Raw genomic sequence first — 21,281 nt, 5'->3', positions numbered from 1 at the left:
CGCTATTCTATATAATTTAAAAGAAAACGTATTTCCAATCCAGTAATGTACTTAGTTATTTAGGTATGTATTTATATGTACTTACTTAAATTAGGCCCAATACAAAATTCAAAAATTGAAAATTTAAACAAACATTTTCCTTAGAATAAATGACATTATTTTTTTCGGTAGGCTGCGATATTGTGGTTAACCAAACAAGAAAAATATCGTTTATCTAATTTAGAAAAGTATTAATTTCCGGTATGCTGATAAATCTCTTAGTATTTTGTTTGTTGTGGTCATAGAATCGAGAAAGAATGCATCCTCCAACAGCACTGGTAACTTCCTAGCTAGCTAAATCTTCGTTGGATAACGTCATCTTTATCAGTCATAAGCACAAATATGCAATACTTGAGTCTCAGACGAAAATAACGTTCATATTCTAATAGTAAATAAAGATTCAATTCTAGAAATATTTTTTAAAAAAAAGAATTGTATCTAATCAATTTAAATTAATCAGAAAAAAACGGGTCAAAAAATTACAAAATAAACTTAGCAAAACTCGGTCATTGTGACCATAAACTAGTTTTTTGTCAGCTGTCTCTACTATCTCAACACTGATTACATTCTCCGCGATTTAGGGAGCACAGCGTGACGTTTTTTTTTTTTAACTTTCTTCCAATCGTTTCTTAATACATTTTCTATCGCCAGATATTTTGTATTCTTCACATGAACTGTTATAGTTCAACAAGCGACCTTTTTTTTTTTTTTCTTTCCTCTATTTTTCTTTTTGGGCAAAAATCATCTTTTCAGAAAATGCTATCAAACTTTCCCAACGGTTTTCCTTAAACTGTTTAAAATTCACTGTCTTTTTTATTTTATTTTTTTTTTTTTTGACAGGATGACATAAAATACAATCACTGCATAATTTTCTTGTCAATAGCAACTGTTCGACAGTCTCCGACCGTTCTTCAGTAAACAGGAGGACAAAAGTAGCAAAACAAATTTCTAGATGTTAACACTGGGGACAAAAAAAAAAAATCAACAAACAAATAAAAAACTCGTAAGACCGGAACCAATCAAAACTTAACGGAAATAAGAGCTCATTGTTAAAGCATGTTTACTGATATCCTGGGAGCTATAAATTCTTAGTAAATCCTCATTCTCTTTCTGGAAGAAAAAAGAAGAAATTTACGCTTAAAATTACAATGAAATAAACATAAATGTGGCTGAAAATACTTGAATACTTCTGTTATTGGTACAGTAGGACGTTATTTCTTTCAAACCTCAGAAGATAACGCCACAAACGCATAAATTTCTCTTAACAGCAAGGCAGTAAAATAACCTAAAGATTCTGGAAGAAAGGGGCTTAATCTGATTGGGCTAGTTCTCAAGCCGGAGGTTCCACATTTAGAGAAGGTTACGCCTTTTAGATTTCTATTTCATAGAGAACTGAACAGAGCTGACTGTAACGAAAGAATGCTAGCTGTTGCAGTAGCAAGTAACATCATCATCGTCATTGCCACAAGAAATTAAAACTTATCTGTAATACCACAAGCAAGATGTCTACAACGAGCAGGTACTTCTGGAATCATCCAAAATACAGTTTGTTCAAATGTTGGGTTGAATTTTAACTTTTTTTAAAAAAAAAAAAATGTTATTCTTGAAGAGACCTTAAGTTCTTTTCAAAGGGAGATGATATAGCAGGGGCTACAGAGAAAGTAATGGCCCAAAAAAATTTCAACCCTCAATATCTTCACAATTTATGGAGCTTTACACGAAAAACATTATAGCTTATTACTGAGAAAAGTATAGTGTATAAGAGTACACATTTTCATACTATTAAGTTCTTTGCAAAGGGAGATGATATAGCGGTTGCAATTTCAAGGGAAAGTCATGACCCAAAAAAATTTCAACCCTCAAAATCTTCACAATTTATGGAGCTTTACACGAAAAAACTATAGCTTATTACTGAGAAAAGAACAGTGTATAAGAGTACAAAATTGCATACATATATTTGGCACATCACAAAGTTTTCTGTTCATTTTTAGAACATCCATTTTAAAAATTTTAAGAGATATTTTTTCCTCACTATTGCCGTGAATTTAAGTTGTGGAAGTTTTCTGTGTCTATTTTAATAAAGATGAGTAATTGTACTCTTGGTTTTGAATCTCGTCCTTCAAGGTCGTTGGTTTTGGTTTTTTATTAACAAGATTTACAGCACGACGATCGAAATGAACTTTTAAGAATATTTGAATCAAATCGACTGTTTCTGTGCCATGTAAGTGATTTTTTTTTTTTTTTATCTTTTTAATATATTAATTTATTTTATTTTTTTTAAAGTCACCTTTCACCAAAAAATTGGCACAATAGTTGCAGAATTCTGCTTTACATAATATCTTTCATTTATTTTTCATTATTAATTTTCCTTAACTTAAAAGTTCAATGAACTAAAAAATTAAAAAAGTTATGAATTTTTTAATGTGCTTGCTGATTGTTTATACAATCAATGTCACAGTTAATTGATTAAAATCTTAAATATATTTAATTTATTCCCTGTTTATTATGTACTTATATAAACCGAAAACATATCGTGACTTATTCGTACTTTCACAATCTGTAATATTACCTAACAGAGTTAACATATACAACTATATTTGTATTAAATGAATTTTGGAGAAAAGATAGTTTCTTTGGGCTATTTGTATGGACCTAAGGGAAAGCTTGAGATAATATGATCAAAGTGACGGCAGAAATAGACTTCAAAGGCTGCCTCCTTAATTTCATCTGATTACTATGGTGCGAAAATTACTTCTAACTACTCAAGGGAGCATTATTGTCTAAAGCATACGTTTCTAAAATGGGTAATTTCGCTGAACTGGGCTCCAGGTCAATTGGGGGCGGTAAAAGACAATAAAAAGCTCTGAAGAAAATATATTGAAACTTATTTCAGGTAAAAATATAAGTTAACACATTATCATAGCACATATTAAAACGCTCCACAAATAGTTAAATTTCATGATTTTTTTTTTCCGTAACTTTCGTTCAGAAAAAACTAAGAAAAATTTCATTTTTTGTTGCTTCATAGTCACGAAATTTAAGAAGAATCTCCAAAGTTATAAACAGAAATAATAAAATTAACAATAAATGAGGAATTTAAATGTAAAACCAGATATCCAAATTTTTCACTACTGAAGCAGATATTTCAATTTTATCCAAAATTAAGCTGCTCAAGTTATTATTTGCTATCTTCTGCTCAAACACATTTAGTGGAATGTGGATAGAGTTACACTCTATTAACGAAAGAAAAAAAAGAAGCAGATTGCAAATATTTTAACATTATGTCTTAAAATTTCTGTGTTGACTAAAAATAGAACCGGACCTCTTACTCAAGGGGTCTAAAAATTTATTATTTGCGAGGAAATCTCAAGATGAAAGTTCTACACAATTACAACACTTTCTCTTACATCAATAAACTAAGAGAAAGTAAAACTGCATCAGTAAAGTAAAATTTCTTGATGAACGAAGTCGGCAAAAACCAGTGAAAAAAGCCTCAGTAAAATAGGATAAATATTGAATTTGAGCTTACTGAAAATTTTCCAATTATAAATTTAATTTTCTTTACAAATACACTTAAAACATAATTGCTGAAGTATGTGCTAAAAAGAAAAAAAACAACAACATACAACTGCAGTGACACCCGACTACACACTACTAACTAATTAGTGTCACAATTGGAAAAAAAGAGAAGAAATGTCGACAATAATTAACTACACATCTAGAGCATAAAAGTAATAATGTGTTTAACGTTTATTGCAAAAAAAAAAAGAAGTAAAAATCAGTATTATGTATACGTAAACGAAAGAAATTGCATTCATCAGATTGCATCACAAGTTCAAGAGCGAGTTTAACTTGACAACTAACAACTGTGTGCATGCAATATCATGTTTAACAGGAAATTACAAAAATGTTAATAAGTACTTTCTTTCCCTAACTTTTTATTTCCTAATTCTTCTTTTTATTTTTTACATTTATTAATTTAATTGTTTTAATCATTACGTAATCATGGCAAATTTTCTAAATTCAGTTTTCAGGTAATCTGAATTTGAATTAATGTATTTTTTATAAATTTACCATTCTCCATTCCTATTCCTCTTTCTGATAGCGATAAAACGTTATCATTGTTCTTATCAGCACAGTAGCAATTCTGTAAGGGAGTTATCACTCGGAACTGAAGAATAAAAGGTATTGTAATGCTGATTGCAATTGTGGTATTTTCTTTAGTCCTGGATTTTCAGCAACACATTGACTCCTCATTAGTATAAGTGGTAGGACCGAATATATAGGTCTGAAAAGCACGTAAGAGAAAAACTTTTTCCAGTAAAGTGGCACACTTTCATTAATATAGTTATATACCCAAGAATGTAATGTAATTCCTTTAAACACGATTCATTGCGTGAATAAGTACAACAATTCAAGGCACACGTCCACAATAACACGCATACGTTTTGCTTGTTGTATTGGACATTCTTTCAATCTAGACTTTACAACATTCAGCAAGTTAAGATGTCAAATAGAGTGGAAGGAATTTACCAACATAGTTGTCTGCCATTCCATATTATTTTATTTATTAGTGGTCATTTTCTTTAGTTTCAAAGATCTTTTATAAGTAAATAAAAATAAATTTCATTACTCACCTGGCTCGTAAACATGAATAGCACAATAGCATCTCATTCATTTCTGAACACACACAGGGCAATTACGTGACTGAGACTTCACGAAATATTCGTAGTTTTTTCTCCGGGCGGGCTTTACGACCAACTACCAAACGTGTCGCAAACAGAGGCAACTAGCGAACCTACTTTTAAACTTGCTTCTAACATCTCGGCTATCATGTCGTCTTACGCAATGTGTAAGAATTAATTTTGAGAAAATTTCCCCCCAAAAAAACTTGGAAAATTGATTTTGCAACAGAGCACCTCCCGTTGGCTGATTTTAAGATATTATTTGTATTTTTTTCTGTTTCATTATCAGCCATAAATTTTATTATTATTTTTTTTTTTCAACTTTTCAAATAAAAGAGTTGCCCACACGCCAGTCCATAACAAAAACTTACACCTGTTAAAAGAGATCAAATAGGAAATTGTGGAAACCTACTTCGGGTGGCAAACTAGAATTTGATTGTCCAAATAGGTCTGTATGGAAAGAAAATGTCACACTAAAATTTATTCTTTACTTTGTAAAATTCTCTCTTTCCAAAATACAGGCTTCTTGCGTTAATCTACTGATTAACCTACTGATCGGATAACAGCCATTTATGTATTTGGAACCTTCTCTTAAAATAATCATTCTTATCATTCATTCTTAAAGAAACATGAAGAATGTTTAAGTGCTATTTCGGTTGTAATATACATTTTTATAATTATACATCATGTTTTATGTGAGTAATAGTGTCCATGGAGAAACCTGAGAAAAATTGAGAGAAAGTAAGTAGATTGTACATAAAAGAAGTATCTTATAAGTAAAGCCCTGTGCAGAAATCGTAGCATTCAGCCAGATCGCTATCCTTGAGAAAAGGTTAGAGAAAAATGGTACTGTCTCTTGCAAGCATGTTTTTATAAAGTATTTAATATTAATGTACGATATGTTGACATTTTTGCATTTGAAAGAAATGTGTGTTAATTTAGAAGTACTTTGTTCTAAGACAATTGAAAAATGGTTAAAAAAAATATGCTTCAGTTGCTATTGCCTACAATATGTTCATCACACACCAAAACGATTTTCTTTCACGTTCAATGAGTCGCCAAGTGTTAGCCCACGCTTGCATCCTTACTCAAGTGACACTCAGTCCAAAACTAGAGCATAGTAAATCCGCTTCATTACTGGTAACGATTAGGAGACCCTAACGGAAACAGTACCCTTTGTTGAATTAGTGGGAGCATGCCAGGAACAAAAGTGACGTTTGAGTTATAAAGAATGAATACTATTATCTTTGATTGGTCACAGTTACAATCTTGGTAAAGTGATGAGAATAAAAAAAAAAAAAGAACCTAACTGATATAGGCCACCATTCATTACAAGAATGAACTCTTTTTTCACGGTTAAAATAACTGGAGAGAAAAGTACGAAGCTAGTCTGCTTTTCAACCTTTACGACCCATTAAAGTGATTCATAATATAATGTTAAATATAACTGTCGCAGCTTGCCCAGAGAGGGATTTGTAGGAGTTGCTGTTTTCATCAACTATCTCTATCCTGAGCCATTTCTCTCCTTCTTCACTAATCCCAACTTCTCTCGTGAAATTTCTGCTGAATACCCAGTACCTAAGTTCTTCTTAGGACTTATTCTTTTCCTGGTATCTGATCTCATACACGTTCCTCCTCCCCTTCCATTCTTAGTCCGTGATATCAGACCAACGTTACCTGGCTAAATGCTACGATTTCTGTACCTAGAATAGCACAAGAGATGGGACGGAACCTACGCCCCACGGCACCGCAGCCTCAAGAGGCTTATTGCAACACGAACATTATATATGTAGATTATAAAAATGTACATTACAACCGAAATAACACTTAAAGCGAAAATCCGACCTCGACATGTTCTAGAAGAAGTATGGTATTCATATACTTACATTTTTTTAGTGTAAATATGAAGTTTAGAGACATGTTTGAAAAATATTCAGAAACGTCACCATTCAATAAAGTGGTGCTTCTGATTGAAGAAATTTAATGAGACCATTAAAATGATGATATTCAGTTTCATCTTTCTGCAATTTTGTTGTTCTTGTTTTGAGACACCAAACTCACACGCCACTTTTTTTCTGATTCAGCGGACCTCAAAATGCAAAATTCCGACGAAAACTAAATTCAAAAAACCGGTTCTGCTAAAATTAATCTAGGGCATTATGAGATTGTAATATTAATAACAATATATTACACTTAAGAGGCTAATCTACCACTCTGGTGTTTGGCAATAACAGTGTGACAGTTGATGTCCAATTTCCAAGGTGATAGAAGTTGCACGTGGTTAATTTTTGTTTAATCTCAATAGAGAACTGAATTATCATGCACTAGAGTTCTATGATACTTGAAACAGCCAGCACCCATTTTAAAAATACGATGTTAAGCTTTTTTACAAGGTTTTCTTTTAGCCTCGGTACACCTACTACATGCTACGTTCACCAGTATTTTGGCAGATGATTATTTATCTGTGGCCTAAATGCCTTCAACCTTCTTTCTATATCTGTAAATGGCATGCAATTTACTTGACTTTATTACAATTAACAATCAAGTAAAACAACTTTACACTGTACATAGAGTCATTCATTTTAAAATAACACTTTTATGACTCCAATTTAAATAGGAGACTATCTAGGACAACGAAGAATTATTATGCACTTTAGTTTAACCATTTTGTTGCTTATAATTAGTTTTACCAAAAAGCTTTCTTTATCAAATTTAAATTTATTTTACTTTCAAAATTTGCAAAAGAGATGTTTCACAATAATTTTTTTTTAACATTTTTAGAAATTGAAATTTGTTTTTAAGTGGAGGAGGATTAAATTACAAAGATTTTTATTTGGTTTGACATTTTAGTTTTACTTAAAATTTCTTTTTAGGCTGAATAGTTCATCGTGCTATGAGTAATTCTTTCTCTCTACTATTCGAGTTTTTACGTTTAATTTTCGTCGAACATTATTTTTGTGCTGAACGTTTAGTTGCACTTAACCTTTTTTAGTGATCGCTTAAAGAATTTTAGTTTAATGTTGGATACGTCTCCTAATTTTCTTAATAACTTCTTTAAATTTATCAACGGCTTATGCTGTTTATACGAAGTCGAAAAAAAAAAATCTCTAGACTTTCAAGATGGGCTAGATCAGTGATGGCGAACCTGTGACCCCGCGCAAGCTTTTTTACTGGCCCACAATTGCTAGGCAACCATTTGTTTGTTTGCACGCGGGTTCATTTAGATTTTCTAATTGTGTGGATAATTTACATATATTCAATCACGCATTGACACAAAAGCTTTTTAAATGCTATCTATAAGCTTTAGTTGGATCATTACAGTTCTAAAACGCAAATGACGACAAATGCTTTTGTAGTATTTAAAATAAAGCAAAAGTGTTTACAAAATATCAAATAAAATGTCTTTAATTTTACACATATTTAATTTTTTTTAAAAAATCGACAACCCAAAGCAAATAACCATATTTAGATTTTTCTTCAGATAAAACACACTTTTGTTCAGGTTTTGTCCAGGTTTGTTTGTAAAAAGAGACTTCCATAGCCACTTGTTTCGTCCCGTTTTACCCGTTAAGCCAAATGAATTTTAAAGATGTTTAGTTTTGAAAATATTCAATTTAAAATGTTAAACTTAACTCTTGTGCAAATGGGCATTAGTGAACCAACAGCTAGTACTAAAAAAAGAAAAAAATGAACAAAATTTGACCCACGTCACAAAAAGGTTCGCCATCTCTGGGCTAGACGGACATCGTTGACAATATAATCTAACCATTTCATTTTATTTCTTTACAGGCTGGTTTGCTGACCGTAGTTGTACTACCTCTTCGGCTGTTCATCATAGTTAGTCTTTTGGTGATAGCTTGGTGTCTGGCAGTTTTGGGCTTAATTGGTCTGTCAGAAGAAGATTTAGTCAACAAACCTTTAATTGGTTGGCGAAGGTGTGTCATATCTAAATTACTCTTCTTTATTGTGTAATTTTAGAGCAAAATGAGAATAAAATTTATTTTAAAATATTAGCCAATTTTAAATTTCATTTGTTACAGTTTCTGAGGGTCTAATTCAACAAAAAACTAGAATAGTGTTTTTTTTATTAGATGTGGTCTATTAAGTTTAACAAATATTTAAAGTGATTGCATTGACTTATAGGATGTCAAATATATTTTTAGTAAAACTATAAATAACTGTGGCACAATTTTCAAAAAGAGAAGATAAACAAATAAAAAGTGTTTCCTGTTTCTTGAGACCCAATGACATTTGTTTTAACAAATAAAGATAATAATAAGTACTATTTGAAGGCTGAGTATTAATTACTACTTATTGAATAAGTAAATTGAGGTGGTGAGTTATGATAGATAACTAAGACCTTGGTAAAGATTGTAATAGTTGTAAGGCTATAAAAACAAAAAAGTGCTTTGTCAACTTAATATATAAGTATGGCCTAGTTTCTACGCAGTCTGAAGCTCAATCTACGCTTTCATTTATTTAGCTCAGGTAAGTAATGCCTACTAAATGGTGTTTTTCCATCAAGGATTCTACAGAGGGAAGTGGCTTACAGCATGACGACGTCATCACCTGACAGTAAAAAGTGACCGCCTACATTTCACACCTCTAATCCGCCAATGAGACTGGCCCATTCTTTTTGGTCAATATTTCTAGGAAAAACACGAGTTGGATTTTTTTTACTAATTTTTCTCCCATAGGTATTTGATAAATTATCTGATTTTGCAATAAGAAGTTAACGCCTTAAAAACACCGAAAATAAAGATTATTCCTGCATGATCTTACCTCTATTGTACTTCTAATTTAATCCATAATCAATAACGTTCATAACAATAAAGATAAAAAAACAATATAGGCAAAAATATAAAAGTAAAGTACCACTATTTTTTGCACTGGCTAACTCTGCTCTCATTGGACCGGGAGTGGCTTATTGCATGACGACGTCATCAGCTGACAATACGTAGTGACCGCCTACATTTCACACCTCTAATCCGCCAATGAGACTGGCCCATTCTTTTTGGTCAATATTTCTAGGAAAAATACGAGTTAGATTTTTTTTACTAATTTTTCTCCCATAGGTATTTGATAAATTATCTGATTTTGCAATAAAAAGTTAACGCCTTAAAAACACCGAAAATAAAGATTATTCCTGCATGATCTTACCTCTATTGTACTTCTAATTTAATCCATAATCAATAACGTTCATAACAATAAAGATAAATAAACAATATAGGCAAAAATATAAAAGTAAAGTACCACTATTTTTTGCACTGGCTAACTCTGCTCTCATTGGACCGGGAGTGGCTTATTGCATGACGACGTCATCAGCTGACAATACGTAGTGACCGCCTACATTTCACACCTCTAATCCGCCAATGAGACTGGCCCATTCCTTTTGGTCAATATTTCTAGGAAAAACTCGAGTTGGATTTTTTTTACTAATTTTTCCCCCATAGGTATTTAATAAATTATCTGATTTTGCAATAAGAAGTTAACGCCTTAAAAACACCGAAAATAAAGATTATTCCTGCATGATCTTACCTCCATTGTACTTCTAATTTAATCCATAATCAATAACGTTCATAACAATAAAGATAAATAAACAATATAGGCAAAAATATAAAAGTAAAGTACCACTATTTTTTGCACTGGCTAACTCTGCTCTCATTAGACCGGGAGTGGCTTATTGCATGACGACGACATCAGCTGACAATACGTAGTGACCGCCTACATTTCACACCTCTAATCCGCCAATGAGACTGACCCATTCTTTTTGGTCAATATTTCTAGGAAAAATACGAGTTAGATTTTTTTTACTAATTTTTCTCCCATAGGTATTTAATAAATTATCTGATTTTGCAATAAGAAGTTAACGCCTTAAAAACACCGAAAATAAAGATTATTCCTGCATGATCTTACCTCTATTGTACTTCTAATTTAATCCATAATCAATAACGTTCATAACAATAAAGATAAATAAACAATATAGGCAAAAATATAAAAGTAAAGTACCACTATTTTTTGCACTGGCTAACTCTGCTCTCATTAGACCGGGAGTGGCTTATTGCATGACGACGACATCAGCTGACAATACGTAGTGACCGCCTACATTTCACACCTCTAATCCGCCAATGAGACTGGCCCATTCTTTTTGGTCAATATTTCTAGGAAAAATACGAGTTAGATTTTTTTTACTAATTTTTCTCTCATAGGTATTTAATAAATTATCTGATTTTGCAATAAGAAGTTAACGCCTTAAAAACACCGAAAATGAAGATTATTCCTGCATGATCTTACCTCTATTGTACTTCTAATTTAATCCATAATCAATAACGTTCATAACAATAAAGATAAATAAACAATATAGGCAAAAATATAAAAGTAAAGTACCACTATTTTTTGCACTGGCTAACTCTGCTCTCATTGGACCGGGAGTGGCTTATTGCATGACGACGACATCAGCTGACAATACGTAGTGACCGCCTACATTTCACACCTCTAATCCGCCAATGAGACTGGCCCATTCTTTTTGGTCAATATTTCTAGGAAAAATACGAGTTAGATTTTTTTTACTAATTTTTCTCCCATAGGTATTTAATAAATTATCTGATTTTGCAATAAGAAGTTAACGCCTTAAAAACACCGAAAATAAAGATTATTCCTGCATGATCTTACCTCTATTGTACTTCTAATTTAATCCATAATCAATAACGTTCATAACAATAAAGATAAATAAACAATATAGGCAAAAATATAAAAGTAAAGTACCACTATTTTTTGCACGGGCTAACTCTGCTCTCATTGGACCGGGAGTGGCTTATTGCATGACGACGTCATCAGCTGACAATACGTAGTGACCGCCTACATTTCACACCTCTAATCCGCCAATGAGACTGGCCCATTCCTTTTGGTCAATATTTCTAGGAAAAACACGAGTTGGATTTTTTTTACTAATTTTTCTCCCATAGGTATTTAATAAATTATCTGATTTTGCAATAAAAAGTTAACGCCTTAAAAACACCGAAAATAAAGATTATTCCTGCATGATCTTACCTCTATTGTACTTCTAATTTAATCCATAATCAATAACGTTCATAACAATAAAGATAAATAATCAATATAGGCAAAAAAATAAAAGTAAAGTACCACTATTTTTTGCACTGGCTAACTCTGCTCTCATTGGACCGGGAGTGGCTTGTTGCATGACGACGTCATCAGCTGACAATACGTAGTGACCGCCTACATTTCACACCTCTAATCCGCCAATGAGACTGGCCCATTCCTTTTGGTCAATATTTCTAGGAAAAACACGAGTTGGATTTTTTTTACTAATTTTTCTCCCATAGGTATTTGATAAATTATCTGATTTTGCAATAAAAAGTTAGCGCCTTAAAAACACTGAAAATAAAGATTATTCCTGCATGATCTTACCTCTATTGTACTTCTAATTTAATCCATAATCAATAACGTTCATAACAATAAAGATAAATAAACAATATAGGCAAAAATATAAAAGTAAAGTACCACTATTTTTTGCACTGGCTAACTCTGCTCTCATTAGACCGGGAGTGGCTTATTGCATGACGACGTCATCAGCTGACAATACGTAGTGACCGCCTACATTTCACACCTCTAATCCGCCAATGAGACTGGCCCATTCCTTTAATATTTCTAGGAAAAACACGAGTTGGATTTTTTTTACTAATTTTTCTCCCATAGGTATTTGATAAATTATCTGATTTTGCAATAAGAAGTTAACGCCTTAAAAACACCGAAAATAAAGATTATTCCTGCATGATCTTACCTCTATTGTACTTCTAATTTAATCCATAATCAATAACGTTCATAACAATAAAGATAAATAAACAATATAGGCAAAAATATAAAAGTAAAGTACCACTATTTTTTGCACTGGCTAACTCTGCTCTCATTAGACCGGGAGTGGCTTATTGCATGACGACGACATCAGCTGACAATACGTAGTGACCGCCTACATTTCACACCTCTAATCCGCCAATGAGACTGGCCCATTCTTTTTGGTCAATATTTCTAGGAAAAATACGAGTTAGATTTTTTTTACTAATTTTTCTCTCATAGGTATTTAATAAATTATCTGATTTTGCAATAAGAAGTTAACGCCTTAAAAACACCGAAAATGAAGATTATTCCTGCATGATCTTACCTCTATTGTACTTCTAATTTAATCCATAATCAATAACGTTCATAACAATAAAGATAAATAAACAATATAGGCAAAAATATAAAAGTAAAGTACCACTATTTTTTGCACTGGCTAACTCTGCTCTCATTGGACCGGGAGTGGCTTATTGCATGACGACGACATCAGCTGACAATACGTAGTGACCGCCTACATTTCACACCTCTAATCCGCCAATGAGACTGGCCCATTCTTTTTTGTCAATATTTCTAGGAAAAATACGAGTTAGATTTTTTTTACTAATTTTTCTCCCATAGGTATTTAATAAATTATCTGATTTTGCAATAAGAAGTTAACGCCTTAAAAACACCGAAAATAAAGATTATTCCTGCATGATCTTACCTCTATTGTACTTCTAATTTAATCCATAATCAATAACGTTCATAACAATAAAGATAAATAAACAATATAGGCAAAAATATAAAAGTAAAGTACCACTATTTTTTGCACGGGCTAACTCTGCTCTCATTGGACCGGGAGTGGCTTATTGCATGACGACGTCATCAGCTGACAATACGTAGTGACCGCCTACATTTCACACCTCTAATCCGCCAATGAGACTGGCCCATTCCTTTTGGTCAATATTTCTAGGAAAAACACGAGTTGGATTTTTTTTACTAATTTTTCTCCCATAGGTATTTAATAAATTATCTGATTTTGCAATAAAAAGTTAACGCCTTAAAAACACCGAAAATAAAGATTATTCCTGCATGATCTTACCTCTATTGTACTTCTAATTTAATCCATAATCAATAACGTTCATAACAATAAAGATAAATAAACAATATAGGCAAAAAAATAAAAGTAAAGTACCACTATTTTTTGCACTGGCTAACTCTGCTCTCATTAGACCGGGAGTGGCATATTGCATGACGACGTCATCAGCTGACAATACGTAGTGACCGCCTACATTTCACACCTCTAATCCGCCAATGAGACTGGCCCATTCCTTTTGGTCAATATTTCTAGGAAAAACACGAGTTGGATTTTTTTTACTAATTTTTCTCCCATAGGTATTTAATAAATTATCTGATTTTGCAATAAAAAGTTAACGCCTTAAAAACACCGAAAATAAAGATTATTCCTGCATGATCTTACCTCTATTGTACTTCTAATTTAATCCATAATCAATAACGTTCATAACAATAAAGATAAATAAACAATATAGGCAAAAAAATAAAAGTAAAGTACCACTATTTTTTGCACTGGCTAACTCTGCTCTCATTGGACCGGGAGTGGCTTGTTGCATGACGACGTCATCAGCTGACAATACGTAGTGACCGCCTACATTTCACACCTCTAATCCGCCAATGAGACTGGCCCATTCCTTTTGGTCAATATTTCTAGGAAAAACACGAGTTGGATTTTTTTTACTAATTTTTCTCCCATAGGTATTTGATAAATTATCTGATTTTGCAATAAAAAGTTAGCGCCTTAAAAACACCGAAAATAAAGATTATTCCTGCATGATCTTACCTCTATTGTACTTCTAATTTAATCCATAATCAATAACGTTCATAACAATAAAGATAAATAAACAATATAGGCAAAAATATAAAAGTAAAGTACCACTATTTTTTGCACTGGCTAACTCTGCTCTCATTGGACCGGGAGTGGCTTATTGCATGACGACGACATCAGCTGACAATACGTAGTGACCGCCTACATTTCACACCTCTAATCCGCCAATGAGACTGGCCCATTCTTTTTGGTCAATATTTCTAGGAAAAATACGAGTTAGATTTTTTTTACTAATTTTTCTCCCATAGGTATTTAATAAATTATCTGATTTTGCAATAAGTAGTTAACGCCTTAAAAACACCGAAAATAAAGATTATTCCTGCATGATCTTACCTCTATTGTACTTCTAATTTAATCCATAATCAATAACGTTCATAACAATAAAGATAAATAAACAATATAGGCAAAAATATAAAAGTAAAGTACCACTATTTTTTGCACGGGCTAACTCTGCTCTCATTGGACCGGGAGTGGCTTATTGCATGACGACGTCATCAGCTGACAATACGTAGTGACCGCCTACATTTCACACCTCTAATCCGCCAATGAGACTGGCCCATTCCTTTTGGTCAATATTTCTAGGAAAAACACGAGTTGGATTTTTTTTACTAATTTTTCTCCCATAGGTATTTAATAAATTATCTGATTTTGCAATAAAAAGTTAACGCCTTAAAAACACCGAAAATAAAGATTATTCCTGCATGATCTTACCTCTATTGTACTTCTAATTTAATCCATAATCAATAACGTTCATAACAATAAAGATAAATAAACAATATAGGCAAAAAAATAAAAGTAAAGTACCACTATTTTTTGCACTGGCTAACTCTGCTCTCATTAGACCGGGAGTGGCATATTGCATGACGACGTCATCAGCTGACAATACGTAGTGACCGCCTACATTTCACACCTCTAATCCGCCAATGAGACTGGCCCATTCCTTTTGGTCAATATTTCTAGGAAAAACACGAGTTGGATTTTTTTTACTAATTTTTCTCCCATAGGTATTTAATAAATTATCTGATTTTGCAATAAAAAGTTAACGCCTTAAAAACACCGAAAATAAAGATTATTCCTGCATGATCTTACCTCTATTGTACTTCTAATTTAATCCATAATCAATAACGTTCATAACAATAAAGATAAATAAACAATATAGGCAAAAATATAAAAGTAAAGTACCACTATTTTTTGCACTGGCTAACTCTGCTCTCATTGGACCGGGAGTGGCTTATTGCATGACGACGTCATCAGCTGACAATACATAGTGACCGCCTACATTTCACACCTCTAATCCGCCAATGAGTCTGGCCCATTCCTTTTGGTCAATATTTCTAGGAAAAACACGAGTTGGATTTTTTTTACTAATTTTTCTCCCATAGGTATTTAATAAATTATCTGATTTTGCAATAAAAAGTTAACGCCTTAAAAACACCGAAAATAAAGATTATTCCTGCATGATCTTACCTCTATTGTACTTCTAATTTAATCCATAATCAATAACGTTCATAACAATAAAGATAAATAAACAATATAGGCAAAAATATAAAAGTAAAGTACCACTATTTTTTGCACTGGCTAACTCTGCTCTCATTGGACCGGGAGTGGCTTATTGCATGACGACGACATCAGCTGACAATACGTAGTGACCGCCTACATTTCATACCTCTAATCCGCCAATGAGACTGGCCCATTCCTTTTGGTCAATATTTCTAGGAAAAATAGGAGTTAGATTTTTTTTACTAATTTTTCTCCCATAGGTATTTAATAAATTATCTGATTTTGCAATAAGAAGTTAACGCCTTAAAAACACCGAAAATAAAGATTATTCCTGCATGATCTTACCTCTATTGTACTTCTAATTTAATCCATAATCAATAACGTTCATAACAATAAAGATAAATAAACAATATAGGCAAAAATATAAAAGTAAAGTACCACTATTTTTTGCACTGGCTAACTCTGCTCTCATTGGACCGGGAGTGGCTTATTGCATGACGACGTCATCAGCTGACAATACGTAGTGACCGCCTACATTTCACACCTCTAATCCGCCAATGAGACTGGCCCATTCCTTTTGGTCAATATTTCTAGGAAAAACACGAGTTGGATTTTTTTTACTAATTTTTCCCCCATAGGTATTTGATAAATTATCTGATTATGCAATAAAAAGTTAACGGCTTAATAACACCGAAAATAAAGAACATTACTGCATTACAAACTAATCTGAATGATAGAATATGGTACATATGATTGTTAGTGAGGAACTATGTATTGGATAGTTTTGGTATTTAGCCCAACAATTACTCTACCTGGTTTTAGTGCGTGTTGCCCATTTTCCGCAGCCTGTCTACAGTTCTTGGCTATGAAAACATTGATAATAAATTATTACTAGCTGTCTATGAATTTATTCATTGAACTTGTTTATTAAATGGTCTTTGTTTGTTATTTATATGAAACCTTTGAAAATTGCAACTCACGATAAATAGAAATTTTGACATTGAAGCGCTTCTCCTTTTATTTGACAAACACCTTTCAAAATTCTCTTTACCAGCCTATTTTTGATGTTAACTTCTAATTCTATTTATATAATAAGAATTTTTCTCCTGCAACTTAACTTGTAACCTCTTACAGTTCGGCGCTAACCATAGTGTGCTAGGTAAATGCATTGAATTTAGCTCTTATATTAATTTAATATTGGTTTATAGTTGACTAAAAAAAGAAATAGAAGTTTCTAACTTTTGATTTAATAATAAGAGACTATTTTAATTTTTCCGTTTCTGCATTCTTGTAACAAGTTTGCAGTCTAAATTATTTATCGAAAATAATTATGTAAATAAATTAATAAACTACATTTTAAGTTAATACACTTTCATCTTCATAGATGACAATATTGAGGCTGTGCACCTTGACCAACTTTTACTTTCTTATAAATTCAAATTTGTTGAGTTTTCAACTGGATTTGAACGTTATAAAGTAGTAATTTCTATTCTTTTTTTTTTTTAGAGATGTTTTCAGATTTCTGGTTTTTTCAATTTATTTGGTATCACTTTTATTGCATCTAATAAATTAAACTTTCTTTTTAAACGGAAGAAAGATTGCCAATTTTAGTCATATTTTTTGTAGGTACCTAATCAGCCTGAACAGAAGAACTACCAACCTTTATGTTAACAATGTATCATCAAACTAAAATTGCTAATATATATAAGAAGATGATCTAGTCCCTTAGGTCGAAAGCTCTGCAAGAAATAAAAATAAATAATGACCGAAATTGGCATTATTCTTTCTTCCTACTGGAATAATGAATCAATCACCAAAAACAATGAACAATAAATATATTTAATGTATTTTCTTTATTTTCCAGTCTTTACTTTGCCATAATTGTTTTATTATTATTATTATTCTGTTTTGTTTTTTGGTCCAAAATTCTTCTTAAACAATTCCGTTTTTTTTTTTTTTTTTTTTCAAGCAAATGGGGAAAAAAAGAGAGAATAAGATTATTCCGTTATCTCCTTTCTGTTAATTCATTTAAAAGATCTATCTCCGGCTGATGAAAATTTCTAATCTGTGAATACTTGCATTTAATTTGTTTTTGTATGTGAACTAGTTTTTAAAATAAAAATAAAGTATTGTTATATTATAATTCATTGAAATTATAATATTACATTGAAATCATTAAACAGAATTTGTTTTGCAATCGCAAAACATTGTTGAAATAGAAGTTTCACCAAAATGATCAAGAGTTCTAATTTTAAAAAAAGGCAGCGATTGGTGTCACTTTTATTTCTATTTATTAGAATTTTTGGATAAAACTGATTTTTTAATAGTTCAAAGGCAGAAGTTATTCTAATCTTCAATTATTGGGATTTAAAAAGGCCCTACTTATAAAAATAAAAACCAGATCAGTATTATTGTTGCATTACCAAAAAAAAATGAGTCGAAGCAATTATTGGTTCAATAGCCTCTGATAAAAATTCTTGATTAACTGTTATTTATGATTAACCTTAATGTCCTTGATGGAACGAGGCTGCTTGATTCTGAGCGAAGCTAGTCTATCTGCCTGTTTCCACATAAACTAATAATTAATCCAAAAAGGTATTGTAAAGTCCCTTCCACTTTTAAAAAGCCCTAAAAAAAAAAAAATTCTCTGTAAAATTTTTAATTTGTAAGTTATCAAGTTTGCATTTCTAATTTAGCCGAAAATATATCTTGCTTTGTTAAATTGTAATTTCTTGCTCTTATTACTATCACTTTAAGACTTATATTGTTTAATTTAATTTGTTTTTTCTTTTATTTTATTGCGTTCTGATCAAGACCAGGCCTAGACAATAATCCAACTAGAAATTTATTATTTTTATTAAATTTATTATTATAATTATTTATTTTTTTCCAGGAAAGTGAAAGAGCTCATAGCATGGATCATGAGATTGACCTATCATGCTGGAGGGATGTCGGTTGTAGTCAAAGGAAAACAAGCATCAAGAAAGGAAGCTCCAATACTTGTCATCGCTCCGCATTCAACTTTTCTGGACGCTGTTATAGTATATGTTACTGGTTTCCCATCTATTATAGTTAGAACAGAGAGCGGAAATAATCCCTGGCTTGGCAGTAAGTTTGTATTTCAGTTACTACTATTCATTGGATCTCATAAATATTACTTTCATTATCTTTGGAGATTGATTTTTTTAAAAAAAATATATTTAAAGCGCATAAACGTCTAAGGTAAGTGGCACCGGATGCCTTGGTTAACTGCTGCTTTCAAACAGTGTTCGCTTAAGAGAACAATGTCCATTACTGTAATGGGTATAGAAGCCCATAGCAGAGGAAATCCAAGAACAGCATGGCTGGTATTGAACCCCGAGACTTCTGACTTGCAAGACTACCAACTGATCAATTCCTTTTATTGACTGTATAAAGAAGTCTACAGTAAACGAGTGCGTTCCATCCCATTTAACAATTCGGGATGGAAGCATTCTTTTCATTGTTTACGCGCTGTTTTTTTTTTCAGCTTATGATCCGGAAGCGTACAGAACTCATATAGAAGCTCCGGGTGCCAATAACCATTTGTTAGTAGCGAAAATTAATAAAATGTTGGTGGGTCCCCTATTTTTAATTTTTTTTTTTTTTTATAATATTTGTAATTTATTTCAGAAATAATTAACTATACGCAGCCTATTTATGTGAGAAGAGAAGATCACGACTCAAGAGCAAAAACTATTCAAGACATAATAACTAGAGTTAATTCTGAACAAGATTGGTCTCAGGTACCTTTTCGTATGGTTATCTTTAAAACATAGGTCGCGAATTATTTACGTATCGTTAATCGCAGCTTATCGCAGTTATTACTATTTCTTTTTTTAGTAAAATGAAATTATACATGTCTTGCTCATATAAATTAGAATCACTCAGCAATATTTAATATTATATATATATATATATATATTTTTTAATTTTTCAACAGATTTTAATATTTCCGGAAGGTACTTGCACTAATAGATCGTGTCTAATCACCTTTAAAGCTGGAGCTTTTTATCCTGGAGTTCCTATACAGCCAGTATTGATCAGGTATCCTAATAAACTTGATACAGTCACGTGGACGTGGGAAGGCCCTGGAGTGTTAGTATTAAAATCTTTTAATTAGATGTAATAAAAAGTACATATTATTTTAATAGTTACTTAATCCTTTATGAACATTTTCAGCTTAAAGTTGATGTGGTTAACTCTTGTTCAGCCACAAAGTACATGTGAAATCGAATTTCTTCCAGTGTACAAACCATCAGCTGAAGAGCAAGCTGATCCTAAGTTATATGCGCACAATGTCAGACAGTTAATGGCCAAGTATGTTAACTAGTTCCACGTTTTTTGTTGTTTTTTTTATAACATAATTAAAATTATTGATATAGATACATGGCGTCGGCTATTCAGGAGGATAGCAACTAAAAAGTTTATAGATCTTTAACACAAGAAAGCAATAATAAAAAAAGAATTGTAATAAAGTATTATCCAAGAATTCCAGGAAGTCTGGTTCAATAGTGGGCTATTTTCTTCGATTACTGCCATTTCTGTCTTAATTATACAGAAATCATAATATATTCATTTCTCTTATAATGACAATCATAGATCTTAGGCGAAAGTCTAACATAACACATCCCATCAATTTTCGTTTAAACGCCGATGATAATTACTATAGATGTGATTCATGTGCAATAAAAAATGGTTTTAGACCAAATGATGGGCATTTTCCCGGAATGAGATACCTTCAAACAAACTGTCAATTCTTAACTCCACTTATGTTGTGGCAATTCTTAGCGTAGTAAAATTGCTATGCTCTATTCTCTCATAAATTTTTTTAGGACTAGGAGTTTTACAGGTATGAGCACATAAGCAGGAAAAAATTTAAATGTGCATTCAAGCAATCCAGTACTTTTTACTCCTTTCCAAAATATCAAGTAATGACGAGCAGATTTTTAGTTTTCTCCTCTAGTTTATAATTATTTTTTACGTATACTCTGACTCAACCTGTCCTCCTGACGACGTCCATGTAACATTTCATCTGATTTTAAAAATAAAACATATTTTGTCAGAACTCTTGGAATACCAACCTTAGATTACACATATGCTGATTGCAAACTCGTGTCTAGAGCGAAAAAACTAAATTATTCACAGACTCTGCCTCTCCTTCAAACCCATCAACTTAGAGTAAAACTGGGGTAAGTAAAGAAAGAAAAAAAGTGTAGTACAATTACTGTTTCAAGAAATATTATACCCTACTTTCGTATTGGTTGTTCTTTTCTTAAATAACTTGTTAATTTTATCTCAAT

General features: G+C 31.9%; 1 protein-coding gene and 1 long non-coding RNA gene across 5 annotated transcripts in view; one reads left to right on the top strand and one right to left on the bottom strand.

Annotated features, from left to right (window-relative positions):
• Nucleotides 1-21,281, top strand: part of LPCAT (lysophosphatidylcholine acyltransferase) — a 34,368-nt gene that overhangs the window by 10,674 nt on the left and 2,413 nt on the right. For 2 of the 4 annotated variants that reach the window (XM_074112434.1, XM_074112436.1), the window contains exons 2-7: nt 8,514-8,659; nt 18,854-19,068; nt 19,612-19,724; nt 19,922-20,076; nt 20,161-20,298; nt 21,045-21,170. In XM_074112434.1, coding sequence (XP_073968535.1) covers nt 8,514-8,659; nt 18,854-19,068; nt 19,612-19,724; nt 19,922-20,076; nt 20,161-20,298; nt 21,045-21,170 — 893 coding nt within the window. Of the gene's footprint in view, nt 1-5,066; nt 5,173-5,318; nt 5,466-8,513; nt 8,660-18,853; nt 19,069-19,611; nt 19,725-19,921; nt 20,077-20,160; nt 20,299-21,044; nt 21,171-21,281 lie in introns of those variants that run through there. The other 2 variants (XM_074112437.1, XM_074112435.1) reach the window with 2 other exon arrangements.
• Nucleotides 3,575-4,932, bottom strand: LOC141446070 (uncharacterized). Its single transcript, XR_012453468.1, has 2 exons — nt 4,677-4,932; nt 3,575-4,327 (listed from the first exon to the last, which is right to left on the bottom strand). It is a non-coding gene; the product is annotated as an uncharacterized lncRNA (long non-coding RNA).

The sequence above is a fragment of the Rhodnius prolixus genome, unplaced genomic scaffold (genome assembly GCF_049639745.1).
Source record: "Rhodnius prolixus isolate KJV_2025 unplaced genomic scaffold, Rpr scaffold_1, whole genome shotgun sequence".
In the NCBI taxonomy this organism is placed as follows: Eukaryota; Metazoa; Arthropoda; class Insecta; order Hemiptera; family Reduviidae; genus Rhodnius; species Rhodnius prolixus.
This window is presented reverse-complemented; position numbering and strand designations above follow the sequence as displayed.